Here is a 26,908-nt window from a genome sequence, read left to right as displayed (position 1 = left end):
TTTAAGGTAAGGGTTTTAGGGGTTTTTGGGGGGTTAGGGTTAGGGTTAGGGCTATCGATTAGCATTACGGTAAGATGTTTTGATAAAGTACGTAGGATGTTTTGTCAGAAAACCGCCCAGACAGCAAAAGGTAACTGTGGCAGATCTGGGCCAGACATTGGATAGAATTTGGTGCAGATCCGCAAAACAGGTTTGCGCCGGGGTCTTTCTTTCCAACGGCCCAATACCGGCACGGATTTGGATTGGGGATCAGGAACAGACCTTGGCCAGTACTGGCCCGATACAGTTATTAATGCTATGATATTTGGTGTGGATCTGGCTCAGATCCGTGACTCAAACTTTACATCTGGGGCTCATTTGGCCCTGGTCTGTGATTGGTGATTAATTTTTTCAGCTACACCTGGGCCAGACATGGCCCAAATAAATCCCCACGCATTTCTCATCTTCAAAACAGTTTATTTTTATTTATTTTACATTTCTGAATCTCAATCTCATCCAGAGAACACATAACATTTTTTGTCATTACAAAAACTCCAGTCATATGAAAAATGTAAAAAAATATATTAAAAAACATTGTGACAAGCTTGCGTGGAATAAATTGTTCAATTCAATATCAATTGTATTTATAAAAAAAATAATGCATCATGCAATAATAAAAAAAAAATAATAACGAATTTACGTGTGTGCGGAGACCAAGTGTCAAATAGCAAGACATTGAAAATAACAGTCAACTTACATGATAGTTTGGATGGTTAAAGGAAAACAGGTGATCAGCAAAAGTTGGAGCCAGTGGAACCGGGTAGAGGTCTGAACATAAAAAAAGTACATTTATTTTACTAATCTCTGAATATACATTGATCTGTGTTTGTGTGCAACCCAGTCTCACGGCATTTCGTGATATAGTCACGAAATTTAATCTATTGATTCGTGTTCATGGACACGAATTTCCCTTTTTTTTCGTGTCACTCTGCACGAATTTCGAGCCAATGTATTTCAATAGGAAATATCTTTCGTGCCTCCAGCACGTTTTTCTTTCTGACGCTGGGGTCCACAGACGCTGTATTGTCCGTCCATCCCCCCCTTTTTTATTTATTTGTTTTAAGCGCTACTTTACTCAACATTTATGTAGGAGATTATATCCTTGTTTTTATTGCATTTTATTCTGTAGGCTACTTACTATTGTAAACGATCGTCAGTGCTTCCAGTTAAAAATATAGTAAATATATTCTCCCGGTAAAATAACGAGACTGCACAGCTGTGCTACGGCCATCGCATCTAAATGTCGTTTTTACTGAGAAATACAGCTTTTCCATTGGTTTGGTGTGTCAAATCTAGCAGTAAATACTAGCCTACAGTACACATGAGCCTTATCGACCGTTTACTGGGTTAATTATGCCAGCTAAAACTGATATCATCCCGATATCCTCGTTTTTTCTATAATGGAAAAATAGTTTCTGATCATTTTAGAAGAAGAAATAGTGAAGTTTTGATCACTGTTGAGCCAATTTTGGATCATTTTGGCACCTAAAATGACCAGCTTCTAGCCATTCAGGAAGTGGCTTTTCTATGAAAACGCGATGAAACTGTCCTATCCAGAACTGTGTAATCAGGAAGTAAGCTGTGTTATGGTAGCGCTTAGCATACAGTATATTCTGCTTGTAATGATATAAACGGGCATTACGCACGGTAAGGAGCTGCTTTTTGCTTTCGGACTGAATGCTTAGGTGTTCGCGACAAGCCGCGACCGTAATGCCGTAATCTATTTCGGTAATGCTGCAATAAAACGCACGTGGCTGTGTTTACTGCCGCTTTACAGATTACGTCATCTAGAGCGATCACCGAGGGGCGAGGACAATTCCGAGTTGAGTGACATCACGTCCGACAAGCTCCCGTTCGAGCTACCCACATCTCGGAATAAACATGGCTGTCTCCATGAACACGTTGCTGCGTGTTGTTGCTTTATATTTTAGCAGATTTGGAGTTTTCCAAATGGAGAAAATTGAGATTTTTCCGAGAGACAAACAAGAAACACGAACTAGTCAAACCACAGTAAAAGCTTTATAAAATATTTTAGTACATTCATAGCGATATTCTTTTTTCGAACAGCAAAGAAACTACAAACAAACCAAGTCGCCATGTTGAAATTACGTCACAGGGGCAACTCGGACAACAAAATCTTGTCCGACTTCAACGTCATAAAAGAGGCGTGTTTCCGACGGGAAGTGACGTTTTTCGTGACGTTTTCATCCGAGTTCCGAGTTGAAGAGAAATAATCGAACGCACCATATTTCGAGGATCTAAACCCTTGGTAGTGCTGTCAGGAAGAGCTGATGTAACGCAAATGCAAACAGAAACACAAACTTTTGCGAATAAACTCTGAATAAAGTAAAGAAATAGGCTTTATTATGGATGTAATGCAGATGATGTCATTGTTTGTGGGCTTTAAAAGTTAAAGGGAACATTTTACTAACATTTTACTAACCCTAGTAAAATCATTCAGCATGTGATCGAGCGCGGGAGCCCCGGGTGAGAGTCGCGATACGTCAGATACACAGCGCGTGCATTATAGGCTGTAAAACAGGACTTTTAGTGAGTGCGTTTTTGCACAATTTCATATTTTTAGCTGTTTTTGCGCATTGAATTTCTCGCAAATACTTCCACACACATCAATATAATTATACCTGCCGTTTAGTTCACGGTCTTATGATTCTGATGATATCTGTATGATGTCTATACATCAAAGGGATCCCAAGTTATTAAAGTTAGATTAAAGTGGACGCAATTTGCACCCATTGATGGCAAAAGGTTAATATATGTATAAAATTAATATATTTTAAAAAAACTGAAGAAAAGAAAAGAAAAGGTTTTGGATAGTGGACGCCAGCAATACCCATGAACCTCAGGCTCTGTTGCTATGGAGACGGAGCCAGCCTGCTTTGCGATTGGGTGAATTCTTGTCATTGCGCTCAAACCACCGTTCAGGTAAGGTACCACGCTAAAAAATAATGACCACGTTTTGTTTAAATGTTATAATTGATCCCTTTCTTTGCACTTAGACTCACGTGGTTTTCATATTAGGACAACGATAAAAAGCCCAACCAATGGTTTCCTCATTATCAGCGGGGGAAAAAAAACATACACTTGTAAAATTAGCTCCATTTGCTAAACGGCCTAGCAAACTTTAGTGTAAGCTAACTCTCGGTTATATTAGCTGAAGGGTAACCTAGCGTGGAAGCCGTGGAGCACTGCATTATTGTGTGGGTCAAGGGTGATTTTATCTCAATCATCATGACCTTATGTTTCAGTCGTAGCCAAAATGACAAAATGTGAACATTATGGAACGCTAAACACGCAGAAGCAGTGCGCTCTGGCGCAGAAAGTACTAAAAAAAATAACGAGTGATAACGAGTCACGTGCCAGGAAATCCCTAATATTGATAAAGGTATCCAGCTATTGCTGTAGCTCTGCTGAATAAAAACAGAAACTTTGTGACTGATGAAAGGAAGAAAGACAAATATATGAAATATATGGTATGTGTTATATAAATAATGCAGTGTTTTTGACATAGCATTTATTACAGTATGAAAACTATGAAATATAAATTCTGCCTTATCCTGTGATAAAAATGGGAAAAAATACAGGAGAAAACTATAAAATATAGAATACAAATTATTTGTTATTTAGCCAATTAAAACTAAGATTGGGGGGAAAAAAAGCATTATGATATTATTACATTTGACATCTATGTCCCCTAACTTCTGATTCTGAACTGACATGAAATAACTTGGCCTAACATTACTACACATAACATTGCCTTTAAATCTGGGATGAGGAAGCCCCAGACACACATTAGCATACAGAAAATAACAAAAACATGATTTTTAAAAATTCATTTACCTTAAGTATTTATAAGAAATTCAGTCACTATAGGGGTACACTTTTTAAACCTTATTTTAACATAACTACTGAACACTACATAATTAACATTTTCTGTTCTCCTTCCAGATCCTGTCAAATTAGTCACCTGTCCAAATCTTGTCCGAACCTGTCCGAATCTAACAGAACCCAAAGGCACTTTTAAGAGCCAAACTCTATCTGTCTATCTATCTATCTATCTATCTGTAATCTATACATCAATCTCTATCTGTCTATCTCTTGCAACCTTTGTACTCATCTGTCTCACTAACCATATTTCTATCCATCTTTCACTCTTTATTATAACTTTACTCTCCATCTACTTGTCTGTCATATCCATCTTTGTCAGTCTGTCTGTCCTTAATCTGTCTGTATCTTTTTGTGTTGTAATGGCGACCAAACATAAACTTGACTCACAGGATACCCACTACCAAGAGGGGAGACGCATGGCTCTTGAACTGAAATTAGACCATGCTCTAGCTGAAGCCATGGTAAGATTTTTTTATATACCTAAATCATTTTATACTTGAGCATGCGAATGGAGGATAACGTAAAGTATTGAATGTAGAAGAAGGACGAGTGCAGGATATGCCATGTAAGTGTATTGCATGGTAAATTTAAGTAATTGACACCCTATAATGCTCATTGGCGAATGTAAATGAGAGAATTTTTTATTAAAGAATGGAGCTCCATCCCTCCGAGTTACAGAGCCTTGGATAATCTATGGCAAGGCTCATTTTAACACGTTCAAAACCTTACTAACACACTATGTTGTGTTTTCATTTCACTAATTACCTGTCTTTTGGATCCAGTACCTTTAACAACATCAGTTTTACAAGAGATTTTTACTCCAACACACAGACATCATCTGTGGAGAGGAAACATGCATGCTCTGAAGGAGACCCTCCACAGACCTCCGGAAGGGACCTTTTAGGGCGCGGCAAGCCAAGGGGGAGGCAAGGAGGGCGACGGCAAGCTTCAGCTCCAGGTTATGTCTGAATTATGTAAATGGTGAACCAAATCAAATTAGAACACTGTAATTAATTGTTTAGAGTTTAAAATGTTCCATTATCTAAAAGACATTAAAACGTACATAAACCATTTGGTAGCACTATAGTGGTTATGCACAACAGACTTCCATATTCTGCTAAACAGTTTTCGTTGCTTCTGGTTCACGTTTTGCATATGTCTCGTTAAATATGAAGCTATTTTACTCAAGTTGCCTTCAAAGTAGACACTAAAGATGATCTTAACCAATGTCCATTTAACTAACATTTATATATAAAAATCGAAAAAAATGTCAACAATAAAAACAGCCAACTCGTTTAACTGATTACCTTAAAAGTCCATCGATATCTCCATAATACAGTACAGCTACTGTATTAACACGTTCTCCGACAAGCGGAAGCAATGATACCTGTTTTGAAGTTTGGTCAGGTGACATTCGGCATATATCCTGTTGTAGAAGACATTACCAAGTACTTAACAGAAATATGTCTGATTTTACAAAATTTTCAGCTTTGGGTTGAAAAAACAAAACATGAATACAATGATAGTATAACATTATTCTTCTGTGTACTGTTTTACAGTCACACACCCTCCTCTTGAGTACTCCTCATCATCCAGTGTGGACGTCCCTGTACCCTCAGCAAAAGTAAATCCTCAAGAGGAATTTGGTAAATCACATCCATTTAGAAACCATGTATAATTAAAGACAAACTGCTTAGACAAAACTGACAGTGCAGTAAATGGATTAAGAACACAATTTATTAAGTATTTAGGCTAGTTTGGAACTGAATCATGGAATCATGTGTTTATGCGAAATATTTATTAGTTGGCTTTTAATTGGTCCTCATCTAAATTGACCCTTATGACTTAATTTTATATTTTCCTTACAGAAAAAAATATGGAGAGGCTCTCTGATATTTTGGCATCTTATCCTTCTGCTGAGCCTCAAAGAAGCTCTGCATCATCATGGTCTTTTCGGCAGCAGAAAGCCTCAGATCGCTGGAAAGAAGCAAGACCGTACCACCTAAAATGCCTTATTGCAAAAGAGGCTGTTGGTCATCCATTGTGTTGGCTTTGCCATGAGCCTGCTGTTATTAGGTTGGTTTTCATGAATATTAAACTTTGATTACCCAGCTTAGGCTTGCTGAGAAATAAAGTGCTATATAGGCTAGGATGCATGTAATAATAATAATAATAATAAATTTTATTTCTAATGCACTTTTCATTAAAACAAATCTCAAAGTGCCACAAAAGTAAAATCAGCACATAAAAACACATAAAATCATGTGTTTTAGGGTGGTATAAGACTTGGTCACCCCACATTTATGGGAACCACATTTATGAGAAAAGTAAATCTAGGACCTTCTTGCTGTAAGGTGCCAGTGCTAAACACAGTACAGTTAAACCTAGTGTATAACTAAATTTGGAATAGCTTAAATTGAGTGTGTTATACTTTGTGAGTTATTCACCTGAAATAATATATTAGAATTCTTTATTTTTTTTTCTCCCTAGGTGCACAGAGTGTCTTCCCGAGGAGTGGTTCTGTGGGGAGTGTGATGTATTACGTCACAAAAAACAGCCACTCCACAACAGGGAATGTGTCATTCATGGATTTTTTGAAGCCATTCCACCAACCATGTATGCCATTAAAGGGAAAGATGGATATCGCATCCACGAGCAAGGTATAGTGTGTTCTCACGAAAGCCATCATTTTGCTGTTCATGTGTGTCTGCAGCCAGTTACAAATAATCTAAATTAGTGAGTTTTTTGTTTTCCAGCTTGCATTTTGCCGACTGTGAAGGTGCCAGATTGCTCCTGTGAAAGCACCAACTTCACCATTTTACCAGGCAAACCAGTAATTTTAATTACCATCAATGGTAAAAACAATTCACTATTTAGATTTCTATTGTAGATTTGATGTTTTTAATGTGCTGTGGCATTGTGCTTACAATTGCAGTCATGTCAAAACCTATGGTACTGTATAGTACACGGTATTGTCATTAGCCAAAACAAAGACAGTTAGTCCAGTTATCACAGCTGTTAGAATTTAGTGAATTTGACAAATGTAAACGATGTGTGATACCAAAGCCACTGGAAGGCAAGCCTGCAACCTTTAGCCAAAAAAGCTGCGGTGTAGAAAAGGAGACCAGATGTCAAAGGAGGAGAGGCTTCACTGTGATGAATAAACAGCTTTTTTGAGGAAATAGCTCATCATTTATTGAATCGACAGCCTATCTGCTAATCTTCAACATGTTTTACACTAAACAGTAGTTTTGAATTGAACTATTTTTAGAGTTTCAACCGAAAAAAAAATGTTTTATAAGTTTTATACGTAACTGTTGTAAAATTAATTTTTAAATGTACTTTTTTGTTTCAAGGACGTTTTGACTTGCATCAGCCACTATATGTATGTCAAACGTGCCAGCATCAGTGGACCCCTGAACTGAAGGACCTCCTTAGGAGTGGATATTGGCCAGCCTCTGTGACTAATTCCACACTTTATACACTGGACCTCCTGAGTTCTTTTCAGGAACTCAAGGTAATCTCTCCGGGATTCTCCAGACAAGCCTTCGCAAAGCTGCTGGAGCATCGCACTAAGATTGGCGGAAGAGTAAGTGTAATTACTCATATTATAAAATTTCTTAAGCAGACCAGTGTTGGGCTAGTTACTCAAAGAATGTAATGTATTACTCATTACTAGTTACTCCTTTCAAAAGTAATATTGTTACTTTACTTATTACTTTCTGGCAACAGTAATACGTTTACTAGTTACATTACTTTTTTTCTTCACGTCCCACAGCAGTTGTAACTGTGTATTTTCCACATAAAATTCTTCTAGAACAACATATTTCTGCCTCATCATTTGGCCAAAATCCACATTGGATTGCAGTTTTTACAGACACTTAATAGTGATTGGTAGTGACATTCAAGTAGAAGTGTTGTATTACTCTCATTTTTAATTATAGTAATATAATGTACCACATGCTGATCAGAGGGATGTAGGTGGGATATAATGCCAGAGAAAAGTAAAGTCACAACTTCCACAACAGTGCTCAGGTCATCTTTTTTTCCTGACAAAATCAATATAGCACAATATTTCTATCTACTGATTATAAGCTTTCCATATTTCAAGCTTGCCTGCTGCACTGGGGACATCACATGCATGTGTGAGTTGTGAAAATTATGAAAATAAATCTAGGAATTATTTGTTTGTTGGACTTTAAATCAGCAGTGTTGAGGCATCAAAAGTAACTAAGTAACTAACCATTTTTTTATGGATGATAACTGTAATGTTTCTAAAATCATTATTAATTAATCATCATTAGTAATTAGTTACACTACTAGTTACTGAAAAGGTAATATTATTACAGTAACTAAGTTATTAGTAACTAGTTACTGGCCAACACTGAAGCAGACATCATGACATATACTATTTCATTCTGTATATCTTCCAGACTGGACAAATCAATGGTGATGCACTACAGCGCAGCTTCTTGGAGTTTTCATATGCTTCATTTGAGGAAGACCAGCTCTGCTGTGGTGCTCCTTTCACCTGCCCAGCCTGCACGCCAGAAATGTTGGCTGTTTCTGCTGATGGAAATAGAAAGCTGTATCGCTTTCGTAGAGAGACAAGGTGGTCTTTTTATTTATTTCTAGTCTTTTTACTGATTTATTTAGTTACTTTATATATTTAATCAATGGATTTCCCATTTTTCCTCCTTCAGCTCTGATGATCCTGGCTTTTTTGAGGGGCTCTTTGTGGCTGAAGACAGTGCGGTGTCTAGATTTGTAGACACCATACATAAAGCAGTAAGAAATGTAAGTTTTAAATATAACTATATAAGTTTGACCATGATTTCCTTCCCACTTCAACTACTGTACCTCTGCATACCAACTTCTCCAAAATCAAAATGAGAGAAAAAATGCTACAGTATATATTGTATAACACCACTGGTTTTATTTGATTGTTGTGTTTGTTACTGTATCTGTGTCATAGACACAGGGAAAAGGCACATGTGGGGACTCCCAGTGGACAGCAGCAAGGGAGACATCGAGGAGGGCTTCCAAATTGGATGAAGAGGGCATGGAGGTTGCTGTGTGTCGCCATGGATTTCTTCTGAAAGCACTTAATATGTACAGAGGGGAGATATTTGCCTACCCTCTGTATCTTCAGAAGGAGCTCATGCCAGCCAAAGCGCAGTTTTTTGCAATGGATGTGGCTTGCAAATATTGGCCATACTTGGAGAAAGCTGCTGGTGTCATTCCTGCTCTTCAGGAGCTGACCACAATGAAACCTTTCCTCAGTGTGATGCATGCTCGAGCCCATGCTACTAAGTGTGAAGTATGTATAATATTACATCATGTGTACATTTGTAATATTTACAAGCACATTAATAATATGAAATTGATATGAAGGGTTACACTGTACTATATTGCCTTTTAGCTTAATCATTTCTTGTATGGATTGTAAAGCCCTTTGAGGAAAATTGTACCCATGTAATTAAAGTGAATTTACTAATAGATTAAGTGGAGTGGTAGGAACCAGGAAGGAGCAGGGACAACCGCCGGTGAGGAGGTAGAGCAAGTGAACAGCTTCCTCTCACGTTGTGCCCTGACAACCAAATATATGTCCAAAGCAGGTAATCAGATTGTTTGCAATATTCTTGCATATTTTTTAGATTAAGCATCATGACCTCATTATATTCTTTAAACAGCACGGGTGGATATGCTTACATTGCATGCAATGGGGTGGAACCACAAAAAAAGTCTCTCTCTACATCAGTCACTTTCCACAAGATATGTGAAGGTAAATCTCCTATTATGTGTTTTGTGTATCCTTTTGCTGTGTGCACTTGGCCTGTTTTGAATCATACAAAGTCCTGATTATTGTATATCACTGTTTATCAGACTTGTCAGAGACTCCAGGATGAAACAGCAAGGCTAGCTGAACTAAAAGCAGAGTTACTTTGCACAGATAAAGTGGTGTCACAGTGGCTTTCTGATGTGAAGGAATGGGCAGCTGGCGGTAAGCATGACAAGTTAAAAGAAACAGCAAATATCCTTTTCCACTGCTATCTGATTTTTTTTTTTATTAAAGAGCAGCTAAAGATAATAGGCTGATCATCTATGGATTATAGCAAACTACATGTCACCATCAGATGTTCTGCCACATATATGTTGGGTATTTCAGTTTTCCTGCAGGAAGTGCACATACCAAGTTCAGTGAAGTTGGATTAAGTTTTAAATACAAATACGAATTCAAACACTGAAACGGTTATGTGTTGTTTTAACAGTTAATTTGCTGTCACTATTATTTCTACAGAGACACCAGATACATCTAATGCCAGTCAAGGCGCCACACACAGAGGACTTCAGCAGTCAATTGAAGGGCTTTACCTTAGTGTGAGGCAGCGGAAGACAACCCTTTACCGTCAGAATGGTATAACTATAGAATATAATAGGTTGATATATTCAAGCTACTGTGTGCACCCTAATCCAAAAAATACATGTAATACATGTATGTAAAATAGTCCAGTCTGTAGGAATTAGTGGTAACTAGCGGTGAGGTTGTAGATTGCAAGCAACTCCCCTCACATCTCCCTTTCCAAGCTGTAGTAGAAGTACTGTGGCAGACGAGAAAAGGTGAGTGGTCCTATCTAGAGCCAGTGCTTGTTTGTCTGTTGTGGGCTACCATAGAAACATGGTGGCTTCCGTGGAAGGGGACTGTATTTAGATAAAAACTGCCCATTCTAAGGTAATTAAAGCACAGCAATTCTTATATTCAGGAATGTAAATGTTACACACTGGACTTTACTTGATTGTAAATATAAATTGAAATTTTCACATACTTCAATTACTGTAGTTTGCTTTAAATTTCTTTGGGGTGCGGTATATTTTTTCTTATTGGAGAGTGCTGTCACAAACCTCTCCATCTATACCTCCTGTCTTTGTAGACAGCAGCAAGTTTCGCCACCGCCTTCGAAGGAAGCTGGCAGAAGACAAAAAGCTCCTTCTTCAGGAGATTGAGAAATACAATGGTCTTGTACTAGACTCTGCCAGTAACATTGATGTAGCTGTGGTGGAGCATTCCCTGGCTGGAGAGAGCACTGTGTCTCAAATATGGCCGTGGGAGGTTCATGGCAGTGGTATGTCAGTTTTCAGATGCTTCACAAGAATTTATTTACAGTACACTGAATTAAGACATGCATGTAACATATTGAGTGTTGTCATTTTAGTTTATGCACATATTTTCAGTTTTCTTTAGTATCAGTTTGACTTTAAAAAAAAAGAAGTACATGTTTGTGTGTTGTTATGCTCATGAACAGATTGTCTCATGTATGTATTTAACTGTTGTTGATTTTTAGCAAACATTGTAATCAAGAAACAACTGCATGACCAAGTGATGTTGACAATGCGATTACAAGAGGAAAAAAGCATTTTGGTGTTGGAGATGGCACAACACTGCACATGGTTGCAGAGTCTGGCAGTGGTTCTCAAGAACAAGATAGCTGAGGAGGGTAAGTTGAATAAAAACTCTGTTCATTTAAAGTATGAATTTAAAAAAAAACTTTCAGTCTCGGTCATAGAACTCGGATGGAGTAGAACAGGTATTGTTCTATTTGCCATGGTCATTTGGCTTGCACATAATAAAAAGGGGATTATAGTTGTTCAATATGGTATCAAGTCTACATTTGCTTAAGAGATTTGTTCTGTGGCTGTTACAGGGAAGCTGAAATTAATCAATGTAACTTCTTGAATGCTACACAAGGTGTTACTTTAGCACATCTGTAATGAAGAAGAAAGATGTAAGCTATCAGACATTGGCTGCAGCACAAAACACTTTTTGTTTGTCCTTAATGGTATCTCTTTTGTTTTTTGAGATGTAGACAAGAGAAATGAGGGACTTTGCTGTCTCTTAAGAAGAAGACTGTCAGATGTGTCACAAAGGTTGCAAGTGGTCCTCCAACAGTACAAGACTGCTTTAGGCCCTGAGGCCTCTGCCCTTCTACATGTTGAAGCAGAAGATCAAAGTGGCCTCAGTAGTCCAGACACCAGTGAGGATGAAGAAGAAAACACTATTTAGGTAATTAATTTATTCATATGTATGTTTGTTTGCTCTCAAAAATAGACCCGGGGATGTTCCATCAAGGTGAATTAAGGAAAAGCCTGGATTAGGAACATTGGAGGAACATCAACTGGCCTGTCTCAGGTCGACTCAAGATGGCTGATGTAGTCGCTGCAACTCAGCTTGTCAACTTTCAGATGGTGGTTATAGAATATAAGGCATGGCACCTGTTTCAACAGCCAGTCAGCTTGTAGCAAATTCAGCTGGTTAAGTCACTAAACTGTCAGCTGGTTGAGGTTTTGGACGGAGGAAAGAGAGGACACAAGCCTTAAAAGTTGACTCAGCTCTTGAGGGCTGCCTGTGTACTCCACAATACATGCTTATTCAAGCCTGGTTAAATTCAACGTTGACTCTACATGGCTAAATTATGGAAGTGGAACAGCTTGAGCCTGTAGTGAAAGTTATTGTTAATTCAAGCCATGCTTTTTCAAGAGATCAAAGCTTTGTTGATGGAAAATCCCCATTACTGTTACTCTTCATAATTTATTTGTGTATTTATTCATGCTTTACACACCTTGTTCATATTGTTTTTCTGTATTTCTCCAGATGGAAGCTGCACAAAGGACTGTGTTGAAGGAAATGGACTTGCCCAGTTTCTGTGTATTTGCCGATACTACGCTGATTGATTAACCACATCAAAATCTGAATGCATTATATATTGTTGAAAATAAGCCTGTATCTGTAGATTGCCAAGCAATTTATTAAGCACATGAATGTTTCTTGAAGATGCATAAACCTTACTATAGGAAAGGAAGGAAAAGAAAAGAAGAGACTCCCGTTGATTGCGGTGACCCTGCGACCTTTCCTATAGTGTAAAACCCAATGCTAAACTTTTGACAATGACTGTTGGGCAGATTGCCATGACATCTGGTAAGCAAATTAATGAAGATGACTGGTGACTCATGCTGTTATTCCTATCACCACATTTAGGCTGAAATGTAAAAGTTAATTCTTCATTACTTGCATTTTCCCCACATTCTTATTTTGCAGTGCATCAGCAGCAGAGGGTCTATGCCTTTTTTTCCAGAGGGGTGTTGTAGGATATAGGGGTATGGGGGTAGAGGTATTATAGGGGTATGGGGGTAGAGGTATTATAGGGGTATGAGTGTCTAATAGGACATAACTCTTGTGTAACATTATATTACAGCACCACTGAAGTAAAACATAATTTTTTTTCCTAAAGATTATTTTTTAAATAATTTTAAATGGTCACTGTCCGTTTTGTCCTTACACAGTTAAAAAATTAAATTAGCTCTGCTGAAGTTAAGACCATAAGTCAGTTCTAATTATCAAACGATTCATCAAGATTATTTGCATGCATGCATAAATAACATATTTCTCTTAAATATATACATTAATTTGTGCGTATTTATACATACATAATAATTACACACAGTACACACACATATATTAGCCAAACTTAAACTTTTATTTTGTATGCGATTAATCGTTTGACAGCCCTACTTTTTTTATTGAATAAATAATTCCTGCATGTTTCAAAGTCAGGTCCTGTGCTGCTCTGTGTAATGCCCTTAGTGTAGAAGCCTGCTGATAGAAAAATGAATTTGCATTTTTAATAAACCCGTCTGGATTTAGTTTAGACCAAATAAAAAAATCTACAAATATATTTATTCCGCAAACACACAGTTGTAAATGGGAACTGGTAGATTGACAGCTCATGCTAATGTGTTATAAGAATCGAAATAATAAATTGATATGAATAAATAATAAAAAATATTAATCATTTGATTATTATATTAATATAAATGATTGACAATAATGATTTAAATATGACAAATTATACTTTTGACTCATTTTTAGAAGTTTATCATTTTACAAAATTTTTGGTTTTTGTGAAAACCTGTATGTATCTAAATTAAATCGTGCTTTTTACAGTCATTTTACAGATTAATGCTACCATAGACACCCTGCCCTGCTTATTCATTAACTCATGGTTTTAATTTTATTTGTGCAGGTCTTAAAAAGCTTCTTAAAAGTCTTACATTTGATTTGGAAAATCCTTCAGATACTCTGTTATAAGCACATTCTACATTACACTTATATTAAGTACTAGAATAATGGATTAGATAGTATGTAATTGAAAAAATATGTTTTTTACTTTGTTGTATATTATTGCAGTTTACAAATAACTTGGTCGAGCCACATGGTCCATTGTTATTAAATACAGCCTTAAGGCTTGTTTAACCAATATGCATACACATAATGTGATGTATTTTCACTGGTATTGTTGTGAACGGCAAAAAATAAAGTATTTCCAAAGATGAGCACATTGTTTTCAATTTATTTCCAGTGTTATCGTAAACTTGATTGTACAGATACAGTATTTGAACTGAACTGAGCTGGATGATGGCATCACTGAATCAATAAACTATGAATGAAAATTGAGTGTTTACTGTTGTCCTTTTGCATTACTGACACGCTATTTTCCTATTTAATACTGTAAAACTGCTTTGAGACAAACTGTATTCTTAAAAGCAATGTATAAATGAAGGTGACGACTTTTCCTTACAATGTAAAAATAAAAATGGCAACAACCTGGTCTTGCATGCAATTAAACTTGAGTAATGTGTTTAGTAATGTGTATATGCATGTTAATGCTTGCAAAGCTTTTATTAGTATTTATTAGTATTTTATTGGTATTTTTAGGGGAACAAGTTAGTGTGGTGAGGAGTGGCTAGACCTGACAGAGTTTCTGTCTGTGTATGTGAGTGTTTTTGTATTTTTTCTGTTTTGCTTTATGTACAGTTGTTTCTGCATATTTTAAGGACGACCCCCATGAAAAATACACGGTCATCTCTAGGGGTTTATCCTTTTAATGAACTAGTGAGCTAAATGAACTATGAACTCACGAGCAGAAATAGTGAGCAAAATTAATCAACTTTTTTAATTAAAAGTGCATTACTACAGCGGTGTGGGAAGACCTGAAGTACTTGGGTTGAGGCTGAACACATAGATCCCTCATACCATCACGAAAATAAGGTTAAAAGTTTGGCCATGTAAGTTTTACCCTGAGTAATTTGACAAAGGGTTCTGTGAAGGTATGCCTGGGCAAAGTCATGTCCATTAAAACATTATTGTAGGACTAAAGCAAATACATTGGCTGATAAAACTTTTTCTGTCATTGTATAAACTCTGAAGGTGACCCATTTTGGCCACTATTTCGACATTAAATGGAAAAACAAACAAATAAACAAACAAAAGACTTATTTTTATATACTGGAACTTCAAAGTTGCTCTCTGAAACCAGGTCTGGGACAGCTTGTGTAAATGAAATGAGAACATTAAAACTTTTTTGTAGAGTTAAACCAAATACATAATTCGAAAGGTCTCAACCTGGGGAGTAATATATGTCAGTATAAAGATTCTACATGGCTCCTGCTTTCTAAATTCTGACCTTTGAACCTCAACCTCGGACCATGTTTGAAGGTTTATAATCCAGCAACAAGAAGGTCTACAGATATGGGAAATACTGTTATGGTGAGCTCTGGGCCCCAGCTATCATGTGAGCATAGTCACTATTGGGCACCAACTGGGGGCGCTGTCAAAAATAGCCAAAAAGCATTTTTTCCCCATTTAAAAATTATACTTTTACAATCTGATAACACCAGTGTGTCTTTCCCACCCCCTTATATACCCTAGAAGTACATGCAATTTAATACTGCCATTCTCTAATTATGGGGAATATACCAATGTATTTAAAAACTACAATTCCCAGTAGAGACGCGTCATTGAACTTATTACTAAGCATACGAATCAGCGTCCATATTTGAAGTTCTTCCAGTTTCCAGAGTAGGGTTAGAATTAGGGTTATAAAATGCATCGTTATTATACATGTAGACAATCTCCTACAGCTGAAACATACATTATAATGCATTTAGATGATCAAGATGAAAAAAATCGTGAGGATGTCACTTCATCGGTGATATTTAACTGTTATTGTAGAACAACCGAGTAACAACCGAGTAAGGACCGTCTCCATTGTATTTATAAACTACAATTCCCACTAGAAACGCGTGATAGAACTTCCTACGGAGCGTACAAATCAGCCGCCATATTTGTAGTTCTTTCTGGTTTCAGGGTAGAAATGGGGTTATAAAACATATCTTTCAGCCGAAACATATTATTTAATTTCATATCATTTTTTTTTGTAATTATGGCCTGAAAATGTTTGTTTAGCCCACTCAAAAAATTAATAAATTGCCCCTGCACTTATAAATATGTAAGCATTAGGAACAATAAGCCAAACAAAACCCAAATAATAAAGACTTTTGAATGTGTGTAGCCTGCTCCCCAGACCTTCAAACGCTGTCTAGTGACAAAAACTGTTAAATCAATTCTAGTAGCTAGTAGTGATCCAGATAATTATCTTTATAATTAATTTATATGCCACTCCAAACTGTCATTTCAAAATAATCCACTTAAAACAACTGATGTAAAGTTAAACAAATACCTCAAATAAATATGCTCAATGTTGGTTGTTTCTTTTTTCTACTCTTTTGCCCAACAGTATCACTGCCATTTTTTATTATTATTAATATGTATAGGTGTTATAGTGTATTTGTGGTCTTTCTCAAAAATACAAGTGAAAATACACCAAATACTTATTTATTGCTTAATTATTGACGGCAGGCTTAAAAAGCAATCAAACAAATATGGCAAGGTGCATAAGTTAAAACTATATAGTCTGGCAATTAGACCACATGGAGACGTCAGTATTTGAAAAGTAGAAGAGAAATGCATGATATGAAAAGGAATATTCCCATGGTGTCTAGACATTGGTGGTGGTGAAGGGGTGAATAGCAATGCTGACATCTGAATGAATGTAGAGCTCAGCTCCTAATGAGCACAGTGGAAGGACCCCTGCGAGCTGAATACGATGAGGACTGGAGGTGAATGAGGTGGAAGATCTGAAAATTTTTGTCGCATCGATTTGCCTGAAATGACAACTGTCAGCAGCAGAGAGTGGAACAGCTCTAAACTTTTTTTAGTGCAGGTCTTAACAGTGGTCTGTGATGTTGTTAACTTGAAAAGCAGAGACAACAGAACATGAAATCAAGTTGTATGTCAACTGTAATAAAACAACATTCAGTACAATGTATACACATGAAATATAAAACACGTTTCCAAATAACATCTGAAAATGAAATTGAGTTGGATTAAGTACATTTCTTTTTAATCCTACTTGAGACTAAACTCTATGGGCCAGTTTCCCAAACAAGGATTAAGCCTAGTCTTGGACTAAATTGCAGTATCAATGGAGATTCACCATTGAAACTCAAAGCTAGTCTAGGCTTAGGCTTAATCCTTGACTGGGAAACTGGCCATATGTGTCAGATTTATTGGGGATTTACACCTTGTAATAAACAGGCAACAATGTAATAAACAGTAATAAACAGGCAGAAACCAAAATGTTAGTTTAAATTCTACATTTTATTTCTTCTCAATCTGAGGAGAATCCTTTGGCTGCCAGGAATGGGCCCACTCCTTGCCACTAAAAACAGAAGGGAATTTTTTATTTATTTTCATTACTGGGTGTTTCCAATAAATAAACATTTAACAATTGTGAAGCACACATCATTATAGAACATGCCTTTTAGAAGCATAACCGTTTCATTTTCCATCAATGAAGTACCACCACCATTTGTGACAAAACAGATTATTAAGAAATTATTGTAAAAAAAAAACAAATATAAAGTAAATGAATAATGCCTGTATTAACCAATAAAGCGGAAAAACAGAAGAATACGTGCCATATTGGACAGGGCTCCCAGTCAACCAATATTTCTGCCTTGCCCTATCAAGAAAATAAAGAATTAAAAAAGAACAGCTTCAAACACATACATACACACACTCATTTCATTCTTAGCATAAGGATATTATGTCTGGTTATAGGCACTGAGTTCCACTGATACAGTATAAAATGGGTCATTGTTGGTATTTACAGCATGTAATCATCAATTTTTCAGTACAAGCTCCTTCCTAATCTGTAATTCAAAAAGACTAAACACAAAAAAAGTACCTACCTAACAGTTATGGTATGTATTGCCAACACACAAGAAAGTTTCTAAATCATATATTACACTGCATACTGTCTACACCAGGGGTCATCAACTATATTTGTCAGAGGGCCAGAGTTTTACCAGACAGTCTCCTTGGGGGCCGGACCCCCAAGAAGAAAATCAAATAAAAATCTAATTTTGGCTTAACATTATGTTTAATGTTTATACTTTTTACATTTCATTACAAAACTGAAGGCATTTGATTCAGGCTCCCATACCTATACCACAGTCAACCACTAGGAGTGATAGATATTTTGCCTCAACTCAATTTTAGAATCCAATCGCGGGCCGGATTGAACGGCTCAGTGGGCCGGATCCGGCCCGCGGGCCGCCAGTTGATGATCAGTGGTCTACACTATGTGTTTCTTTTATGGCTGTCTAACCTTTCTCACTCTTTCTCTTACTACACTCCTGATGGGGAAAGCCTCTAGACAAGTGTGGTAGGAGCAATCTGTAAACATCAAAAACATATTTCACATATTTCTTAGAGTAGGAACAAAATACACACAACTCTGAAGACATTAGTAGTGACCACACCTGCAAGGATGACAAGTGACGTTTATCACCAACCAAAAGTTGAACCAATTTTAACTTGTACCATGGAAACAAACTACTCTCATCGCCAATGTGGTATGCTTGCTTGACCATAACCATACTACTGCTGAGCAAAAAAGCTCACAATTGAGAATACTACACCACAGCTTTCTCTACTGCTTGGAAATGCATTTTGGTCATATTTTACACATTAAGCCAGCTGGATTTTATAGTTTGTCTGTTAGGACATATTATCTGTAGTAGTTATAAAAATAAACAATGGAATTGTTACGTGCGGCTGGGCAGGCAAGCAGACGAGAGAGTGGATTAATATAGACGGGACCGGTTGGAATTAACTAGACACAGGGGTAACAAATCAGGAATCGACAGGAGGTAACGAGGGGGCGTGGCACACACGAGGATCGTTCGGGGCTGAACGTGACAGGAATAAACTATAGTAAATAACCAGGGGTAAAAATAGCAATGTGAACACATTGATGGAGGCAATGATTATTGCATTTACATGCACTTACTCTTTTGTAGCTTTTTCCTCTTAGGCATATGCCTTGGTCCCTCTGTGGGATAGAAGAAGAGTCAAATATACACATGGGAAAAAACAAAACAAAACAAAAAAGGACAAAATGCACTGTGTAATGTGTGTGTGTGTGTGTGTGTGTGTATTTCAACATGACTGGTTTGGTCATGGACAAAAATATTGGTATCCCTGCATTTCTGTCAGATAATGCACTACTTTTTTCAGATTGCCATTACAAATTGTTTGCATTGGAATAACACAAAAAAGCAGAGAAAAAAGCCAAATCTGAGACATTCTGTACAGAATTCCAAAAATGGACTGGACAAAATTATTGGCAGCTTTTCAGAATATTCAGAAATAATTATATTTCAAGCAGGTTTAAGTGGCCAGAAATGAGTCCAGATCAAAATCCCATAGAGCACCTGTCTAGAAATCTCAAAACAGCAGTTGGGAGAAGAAACCCTTTAAATCTGAAAGACCTGGAGGAGTTGGCAAAAGAAGAGTGGTCCAAAATTCCAGTAGAAAGCTGTAAGAAACCTACTGATGGTTACAGGAAGTGATTGATTTCAGTTATTTTATTTTTACAAAGGATGTGCTACCAAATATTAAGTTGAGGACGTCAATTTTGTTCAGTACATTTTTTGAGATCTGTGCAGTGTGTCTCAGATTTGGCTTTTTCTGATGTTTCAATGCAAATATTTTATAATTACAACAAGTTTCCGGGAGAAGTAGCGCAGAGGTGCCAATATTTTGGTTCATGACTGTATGTGTCCCTGGTGCGTCTACAGACCCCCAAAATATGAGAAAAGGCCATCCTCTGTCTTATAGTAAATGTGTGTCAGCATACACACTGTTTATATTTGGCTCCATATTTTACATCACATTGCAGGCTCATTAGAACTAGAACCTGCATATAATGTACATTAGAATAGTAACCATAGTTCCATGTAAAACGGCTTGTTTCTGACATACTATGTGCCTGCAAAAAGGCCCAGTTTAAGATAAATAAGGATTTTTTGTAACTGTGGATCATGTAAAATTACTCTAGTGGAGTATCAGAATAAAAATATAGAACTTGAAATGAGCATAATATGTCTCCTTAAATTCAATTTAATTAATTAATTCAATTCCTTAAGAATCTTCTTAACTAGTGAGCTATGGTAATATATAGTTACCAGAACCACCAATAATTACCCTACAAACATTTTACATACCTGACTTTCTCTTTTTGCAACTGAGATCAACTGTGCCCATGGCTGACCCTGTGAAGAAAGCAGTGGTTTTGAAGAAAGAAAATCACTCATATACACAATAAAGCTTAAACATATTATTTTAAATACATCAACATCACAACATCACACCAGTGCAGCAGTACATGTACTAATAGGTGAAATGTACTTGCATTTTTATTGCGCTTGAATTAATGTTGATTCAGTAACCCAATGTGTTTGCTATCTTGCTTATGTCCATACTGTTTGTGATAATCCCAATTTGTTTTAACAAGTGCTGATCATTTGCTGGCAAGGGGTGGATAAATAATAGTGTTGTATAGCAAGACATAAATATTAAAATTATCCTAATATCGTTAATTCTGAAATGTAGTCTCATCGAAGGTTTGTAATAAGCAGTGGCCTGTTCCAGCATATTAACATTGGCAGCTACCATTGGGAGTGTGTGTCTGTAGAATACAAGTAAGTCCATACAAGTTTGACACATCTACGAGGGACCGACATATGTTGCTCAACCAGCAGTGAACTAACGGTAGGGAGCTGAAGAGATTAAAGTGACCCCATGATTGCAGTGTTTATTTATTTATTTAATTTCAGAGGGAATTTGTTAACAATGTTCGGTGTTTTCATACATGTGAATGAGACATGGGGAAGAAGTTTGATAAGGTTGGTGCACAAGCAGTAGTTACATAGAGCGCATTCATGTGTTTTGGGGGAGTTGCTTTGGTGTGAGCACTGATAGGATACTTTCAAAATCTAGCTAATCTGGCTGGTTTGTCTAATATTGCCTAACTAAGCTTTAACAGCTAAACAACAGTGTATGAAAAAAAACCCAAAAACATAAGAATAGAACTTCTAGCATTCGATTTAATGACAAAATTTATTCCAACACCCCTAATGCAGATAGATCATCATCATAATTCATCTAATTATGTAATATCACTTTTCTTGTAGATTGTGCATAGAAATTCAGAATCTTTTAAGTTCCCTGTTGGAAAAAAAAGCTGATTAGGTATGTTTTGAAGCATGGCTGATGGCATGACATGACCAGTTTAAACCAGCTCATACAGTAGCTAGCTAAGGACCAGCTCAATCCAGCAGCCATGCTTCAAAACATACCTATCCATTACATGATGGATTTTTCAACAATGTTTTACTTTAGTATCATGCAGCAAAAAAGATATAGCATGCAGTGTTTGAGTTATTTTCCCCTACTTAGCATTATGTGTCCTGCAATGTGACTATTTCACATGTGCACATTGCAATGTTGATGCTGAAAAGATATATCATGCAGCCCCTACCTGCACAAAGGTCTATGAGGAAAAAAACACTAGAAGTCAAGTAATGTTAAAGGTACATGAAACCCAACTTCTTTTTATGACATTTTAGTAGAGGTGTTTGTGTTGCACATCATAAAATACAATGTTATCATCCGTTAATATTAACTGTTAGACAAAACTGGTTCATTTTGAGTTTTTTTGCGCTATTTTTATCATCCGGCGTTAAAATGTACATTGTGTTGGCGTCACAGTTTGTGATGTGGCAAAGGACTATAATACTTCGATGACGCGTCAATCTCTCATAATTATTTATGAGACTGCACATTCTTATCCTATGGGAAGATGCTTCACTTAATTATTCACAACAGCATGTGTTGATTTGCTATGACAGAAGCTTCAGACTGTCAGACAAATGTTTAGTAAGTGTAATCAGTCTTTACAGCTCCTTGATGCAACCTAACAAAAGGATTACAAATGTCACAAAATAAGCCTTAAAAGTTAATAGAGGTGCAACAGCACATCCATATAGATGTTTTCGATACAGAGTGCAAATGGTTGTGCATTTATTTGTGTTTTTAACTCGATGGGAGTGAAATGCAACCGTCTGAACCTAAGGCTGTGTATATTGTCTCTCTTCTCCCTCCCCTCCGCAGCGCACCATGCCCACATTCTGTAGCATTTTTTAAAACTGTGGTGAGAACTAACCGGTGCTGAAACAGATGGTTTCATGACCCTTTAAATGAGCAGTTCATTTCCAAAAATGTACAAATAATGTACTCACCCCCTTGTCATCCAAAATGTTCATGTCTTTCTTTCTTCATTGGGGAAAAAAAATCTATATAGTGGACTTCTATGGTGCCCATCAGTTTGAACTTCCAAAATACAGTTTAAATGCAGCTTCAAAGGGCTCTAAACAATCCCAGCCGAGGAAGAAGGGTCTTATCTAGCGAAATACAATACAAATAATAAAAAAATACAATTTACATACTTTTTACCCTTAAATGCTAGACCCTAATTCCTTGGCTGGGATCGTTTAGAGCTTTTTGAAGCTGCATTTAAACTACAGCACAGGAGTCCATTATATGGAGAGGAATCCTGAAATGTTTTTCTTAAAAAACATATTTTTTTTTACAACTGAAGAACGAAAGATATGACCATCTTGGATGACAAGGGGGTGAGTACATTATCTGTACATTTTTGTTCTGGAAGTGAACTACTCATTTAAGGTCACACATGGTTCACATACTTCAAGCTTTTACAAATTTAAATTGTACTTTTTTCAATTTGTCCTAATTACCTTGGCCCTCTATACTGTTCATCTGCTCCTTAGGCCCCTCTGTAACGGTTGCCTGCTCCGCCTGCTCCTCCTGCCCCTCGGTAACGATCGCCTGCTCCTCCTCCCCCTCCGTAATGATCGCCTGCTCCTCCTGCCCCTCCGTAACAATCGCCTGCTCCTCCTCCCCCTCCGTAATGATCGCCTGCTCCTCCTGCCCCTCCGTAACAATCGCCTGCTCCTCCTCCCCCTCCGTAATGATCGCCTGCTCCTCCTGCCCCTCCGTAACAATCGCCTGCTCCTCCTCCCCCTCCGTAATGATCACCTGTTCCTCCTGCTCCTCTACTGGGTCACAGGATGTGAGGTGCAGTGTAATCAGTTCAGCATCACTGTCACTGGAATTCTGGTCCCAACCTGTGCAAGTTAAAGAAGTGTTATGTTTTGCTTACTTAAAACAGGCACGGTTCAAACTCATGGTTAACCTCTATGTTTCAAGTGTCAAGCTGTTTGAATCATACAGTCCAATTTTGTGGGTTTGTGGGTGACAAACTGCAAATGTGGTAAACTGGAATTTGACATTCATGTGTTGTGCTCTTCCCATCATTCCCAAAATCTTGCACTCTTTTGAAAAGTGAATAAGAACATTGTTTAAGGGCTGATGGCTCACCCTAAAATTCTGACTGATTACGAAAAGACTTAAAAAAAAAAAAAGGATTAAAAAACTTTAATTGTGGGAAAAGAATCAGTATTGTGCTAACGTGTTGGTTATATAAAAATTTAAACCTCTCCAAAGTTTCTACTGTCAAGAAGGTTAAGAGTTGATGACTGTTAACCTAGGTTGTAGGGGGGAGCCATTCCTTTAAGATTTAGAAAATATTAATACAAATCTTTTGCATACTCAACACAAGTTGTGAACTGTGACTTTATAAAATATAGTGCATGCATCTTACCTTCACAAAGGTATTCATAAAATGAACCTATCTTCTGAAGGTAGTCCTTGGCATAGGTGGAAAGTGTGCATCGAGGGGTTAAAATTTCACACTTATTTTTTTTCTTTTTGGTCTCCTTGCCAAGAAGCAGAACTGGCTTGTATCCTATGGCATGGAGTTTCTCAAGCTGCAATGACAACATTGTGTATTTGCTGTTTAAAGTAATAGAAAAACAACAGCAAATAAATTGAAAAAAATAAATAAATAAATTAGACAAAAAACAATTCTTCTATATAGAAAAAAGATAAATCTGAAACCATAAGGGTATCATATAGCTTTTTGCAACATTAGTAGCTCAGGTTTAGCACCTACTGTACACTAGCAAGACCGTGTAACCACTGTACAATTGGACAGTGACAATCTACAGACTTATTCAAAATAAGAACCTCTGTGATAATATGGCCAAATAGCTGAATGCTCCACATACATTTACAGCTGGCATGTGCACATTGTAAAGATCTTTGAATAGTACATTATAAATGTAGAATGAATGCAGTCCATTTGTTATATCTCATCCCCTTAATAAGAAAGTTTAATTATATTGTACCTGTGATTCTGTCATAATGCTCGGTTTTTATTAATGCAAAATTCCCAACTATCACTTATATTTGCTGTGTGTTCCAATTTTGCTGTAGTAGTTTAGGACTGTGATGTGTTAAGGCTAAGATTTGATTATTTAAGGGTATTAGCACTGAAATAAAAACAGTATATTAAATGACATACCATGACAATGGCTTCATCCTTGATTGATGCAATGTTGTGGTTTCTCTTACGGCCAACCACCCATTGTTCTCGCTTTTTATCAAACTGCTGAAGCTTCTTCTTGAACCGCTGCTTCACAGGCTGTTCTTTTTTACAATTTGAACAGACCTTCTGGGCACAGAATAAAATGCCTTGACAGAAGGGGCAAATCTTTTTTGTAGACCCACCTGGCATTGCGAGAGATAGAGTCTGAAAATGATAGAGACAGACAGACAGACAGACAGAGATAGACAGATAAACAGACAGACAGAGATAGATAGATAGATAAATAGATAGATAGATAGATAGATAGATAGATAGATAGATAGATAGATAGATAGATAGATAGATAGACAGATAGACAGATAGAGTTTGGCTCTTAAAAGTGCCTTTGGGTTCTGTTAGATTCGGACAGGTTCGGACAAGATTTGGACAGGTGACTAATTTGACAGGATCTGGAAGGAGAACAGAAAATGTTAATTATGTAGTGTTCAGTAGTTATGTTAAAATAAGGTTTAAAAAGTGTACCCCTATAGTGACTGAATTTCTTATAAATACTTAAGGTAAATGAATTTTTAAAAATCATGTTTTTGTTATTTTCTGTATGCTAATGTGTGTCTGGGGCTTCCTCATCCCAGATTTAAAGGCAATGTTATGTGTAGTAATGTTAGGCCAAGTTATTTCATGTCAGTTCAGAATCAGAAGTTAGGGGACATAGATGTCAAATGTAATAATATCATAATGCTTTTTTTTCCCCCCAATCTTAGTTTTAATTGGCTAAATAACAAATAATTTGTATTCTATATTTTATAGTTTTCTCCTGTATTTTTTCCCATTTTTATCACAGGATAAGGCAGAATTTATATTTCATAGTTTTCATACTGTAATAAATGCTATGTCAAAAACACTGCATTATTTATATAACACATACCATATATTTCATATATTTGTCTTTCTTCCTTTCATCAGTCACAAAGTTTCTGTTTTTATTCAGCAGAGCTACAGCAATAGCTGGATACCTTTATCAATATTAGGGATTTCCTGGCACGTGACTCGTTATCACTCGTTATTTTTTTTAGTACTTTCTGCGCCAGAGCGCACTGCTTTTTTTTTCCCCGCTGATAATGAGGAAACCATTGGTTGGGCTTTTTATCGTTGTCCTAATATGAAAACCACGTGAGTCTAAGTGCAAAGAAAGGGATCAATTATAACATTTAAACAAAACGTGGTCATTATTTTTTAGCGTGGTACCTTACCTGAACGGTGGTTTGAGCGCAATGACAAGAATTCACCCAATCGCAAAGCAGGCTGGCTCCGTCTCCATAGCAACAGAGCCTGAGGTTCATGGGTATTGCTGGCGTCCACTATCCAAAACCTTTTCTTTTCTTTTCTTCAGTTTTTTTAAAATATATTAATTTTATACATATATTAACCTTTTGCCATCAATGGGTGCAAATTGCGTCCACTTTAATCTAACTTTAATAACTTGGGATCCCTTTGATGTATAGACATCATACAGATATCATCAGAATCATAAGACCGTGAACTAAACGGCAGGTATAATTATATTGATGTGTGTGGAAGTATTTGCGAGAAATTCAATGCGCAAAAACAGCTAAAAATATGAAATTGTGCAAAAACGCACTAACTAAAAGTCCTGTTTTACAGCCTATAATGCACGCGCTGTGTATCTGACGTATCGCGACTCTCACCCGGGGCTCCCGCGCTCGATCACATGCTGAATGATTTTACTAGGGTTAGTAAAATGTTAGTAAAATGTTCCCTTTAACTTTTAAAGCCCACAAACAATGACATCATCTGCATTACATCCATAATAAAGCCTATTTCTTTACTTTATTCAGAGTTTATTCGCAAAAGTTTGTGTTTCTGTTTGCATTTGCGTTACATCAGCTCTTCCTGACAGCACTACCAAGGGTTTAGATCCTCGAAATATGGTGCGTTCGATTATTTCTCTTCAACTCGGAACTCGGATGAAAACGTCACGAAAAACGTCACTTCCCGTCGGAAACACGCCTCTTTTATGACGTTGAAGTCGGACAAGATTTTGTTGTCCGAGTTGCCCCTGTGACGTAATTTCAACATGGCGACTTGGTTTGTTTGTAGTTTCTTTGCTGTTCGAAAAAAGAATATCGCTATGAATGTACTAAAATATTTTATAAAGCTTTTACTGTGGTTTG

At 36.9% G+C, this 26,908-nt stretch overlaps 2 protein-coding genes and 1 long non-coding RNA gene across 5 annotated transcripts; 2 read left to right on the top strand and 1 right to left on the bottom strand.

Moving 5' to 3' along the window:
• The first annotated feature begins 4,809 nt into the window (after positions 1-4,809).
• LOC140583083 (uncharacterized) lies at positions 4,810-6,583 on the top strand. Its single transcript, XR_011985874.1, has 4 exons — positions 4,810-4,903; positions 5,505-5,591; positions 5,814-6,021; positions 6,436-6,583. It is a non-coding gene; the product is annotated as an uncharacterized lncRNA (long non-coding RNA).
• Positions 6,584-6,682: 99 nt separating this feature from the next.
• Positions 6,683-13,805, top strand: LOC140583026 (uncharacterized). Of its 3 annotated transcripts, XM_072707610.1 has the most exons (14): positions 6,683-6,800; positions 7,302-7,534; positions 8,057-8,090; positions 8,379-8,557; positions 8,649-8,742; positions 8,921-9,265; positions 9,446-9,563; positions 9,639-9,730; positions 9,832-9,949; positions 10,247-10,363; positions 10,878-11,069; positions 11,289-11,441; positions 11,805-12,007; positions 12,596-13,805. In XM_072707610.1, exons 4-13 carry the CDS (start codon positions 8,499-8,501, stop codon positions 12,005-12,007), a joined length of 1,491 nt encoding a protein of 496 aa, XP_072563711.1. In that variant the 5' UTR covers positions 6,683-6,800; positions 7,302-7,534; positions 8,057-8,090; positions 8,379-8,498; the 3' UTR covers positions 12,596-13,805. The 3 variants fall into 3 exon arrangements, with proteins under 3 accessions (XP_072563711.1, XP_072563710.1, XP_072563712.1); XM_072707609.1 differs by lacking the exon at positions 8,057-8,090; XM_072707611.1 differs by lacking the exon at positions 8,057-8,090 and having other exon boundaries at positions 11,811-12,007; positions 12,596-13,804.
• A 3,582-nt stretch (positions 13,806-17,387) lies between these two features.
• On the bottom strand, positions 17,388-25,767 carry LOC140582846 (uncharacterized). The gene is made up of 7 exons (XM_072707241.1): positions 24,693-25,767; positions 23,931-24,096; positions 23,306-23,394; positions 20,413-20,460; positions 19,197-19,238; positions 17,821-17,864; positions 17,388-17,561 (listed from the first exon to the last, which is right to left on the bottom strand). The coding sequence occupies exons 1-7, from the start codon at positions 24,903-24,905 to the stop codon at positions 17,501-17,503; spliced, it is 663 nt and encodes a 220-aa protein (XP_072563342.1). The 5' UTR covers positions 24,906-25,767; the 3' UTR covers positions 17,388-17,500.
• Between the last annotated feature and the right edge of the window lie 1,141 nt (positions 25,768-26,908).

This window comes from Paramormyrops kingsleyae, chromosome 25 (assembly GCF_048594095.1).
Source record: "Paramormyrops kingsleyae isolate MSU_618 chromosome 25, PKINGS_0.4, whole genome shotgun sequence".
Classification (NCBI taxonomy): Eukaryota; Metazoa; Chordata; class Actinopteri; order Osteoglossiformes; family Mormyridae; genus Paramormyrops; species Paramormyrops kingsleyae.
Note: the sequence above shows the minus strand (reverse complement) of the source record. Positions and strands in the feature narration are given on the sequence as shown.

Coding starts and splice junctions, on each gene's coding strand:
- LOC140583026 (XM_072707609.1), top strand. CDS start 8,499: ATGTTGGCTGTTTCTGCTGATGGAAATAGAAAGCTGTATCGCTTTCGT. Junction 11,070..11,288: donor GTGGGAGGTTCATGGCAGTG/GTATGTCAGTTT, acceptor GTTGATTTTTAG/CAAACATTGTAATCAAGAAA. Junction 11,442..11,804: donor GAACAAGATAGCTGAGGAGG/GTAAGTTGAATA, acceptor TTGTTTTTTGAG/ATGTAGACAAGAGAAATGAG.
- LOC140582846 (XM_072707241.1), bottom strand. CDS start 24,905: ATGCCAGGTGGGTCTACAAAAAAGATTTGCCCCTTCTGTCAAGGCATT. Junction 24,097..24,692: donor AGGATGAAGCCATTGTCATG/GTATGTCATTTA, acceptor TTGTCATTGCAG/CTTGAGAAACTCCATGCCAT. Junction 17,865..19,196: donor GAGGAAAAAGCTACAAAAGA/GTAAGTGCATGT, acceptor TTTTCTTGATAG/GGCAAGGCAGAAATATTGGT.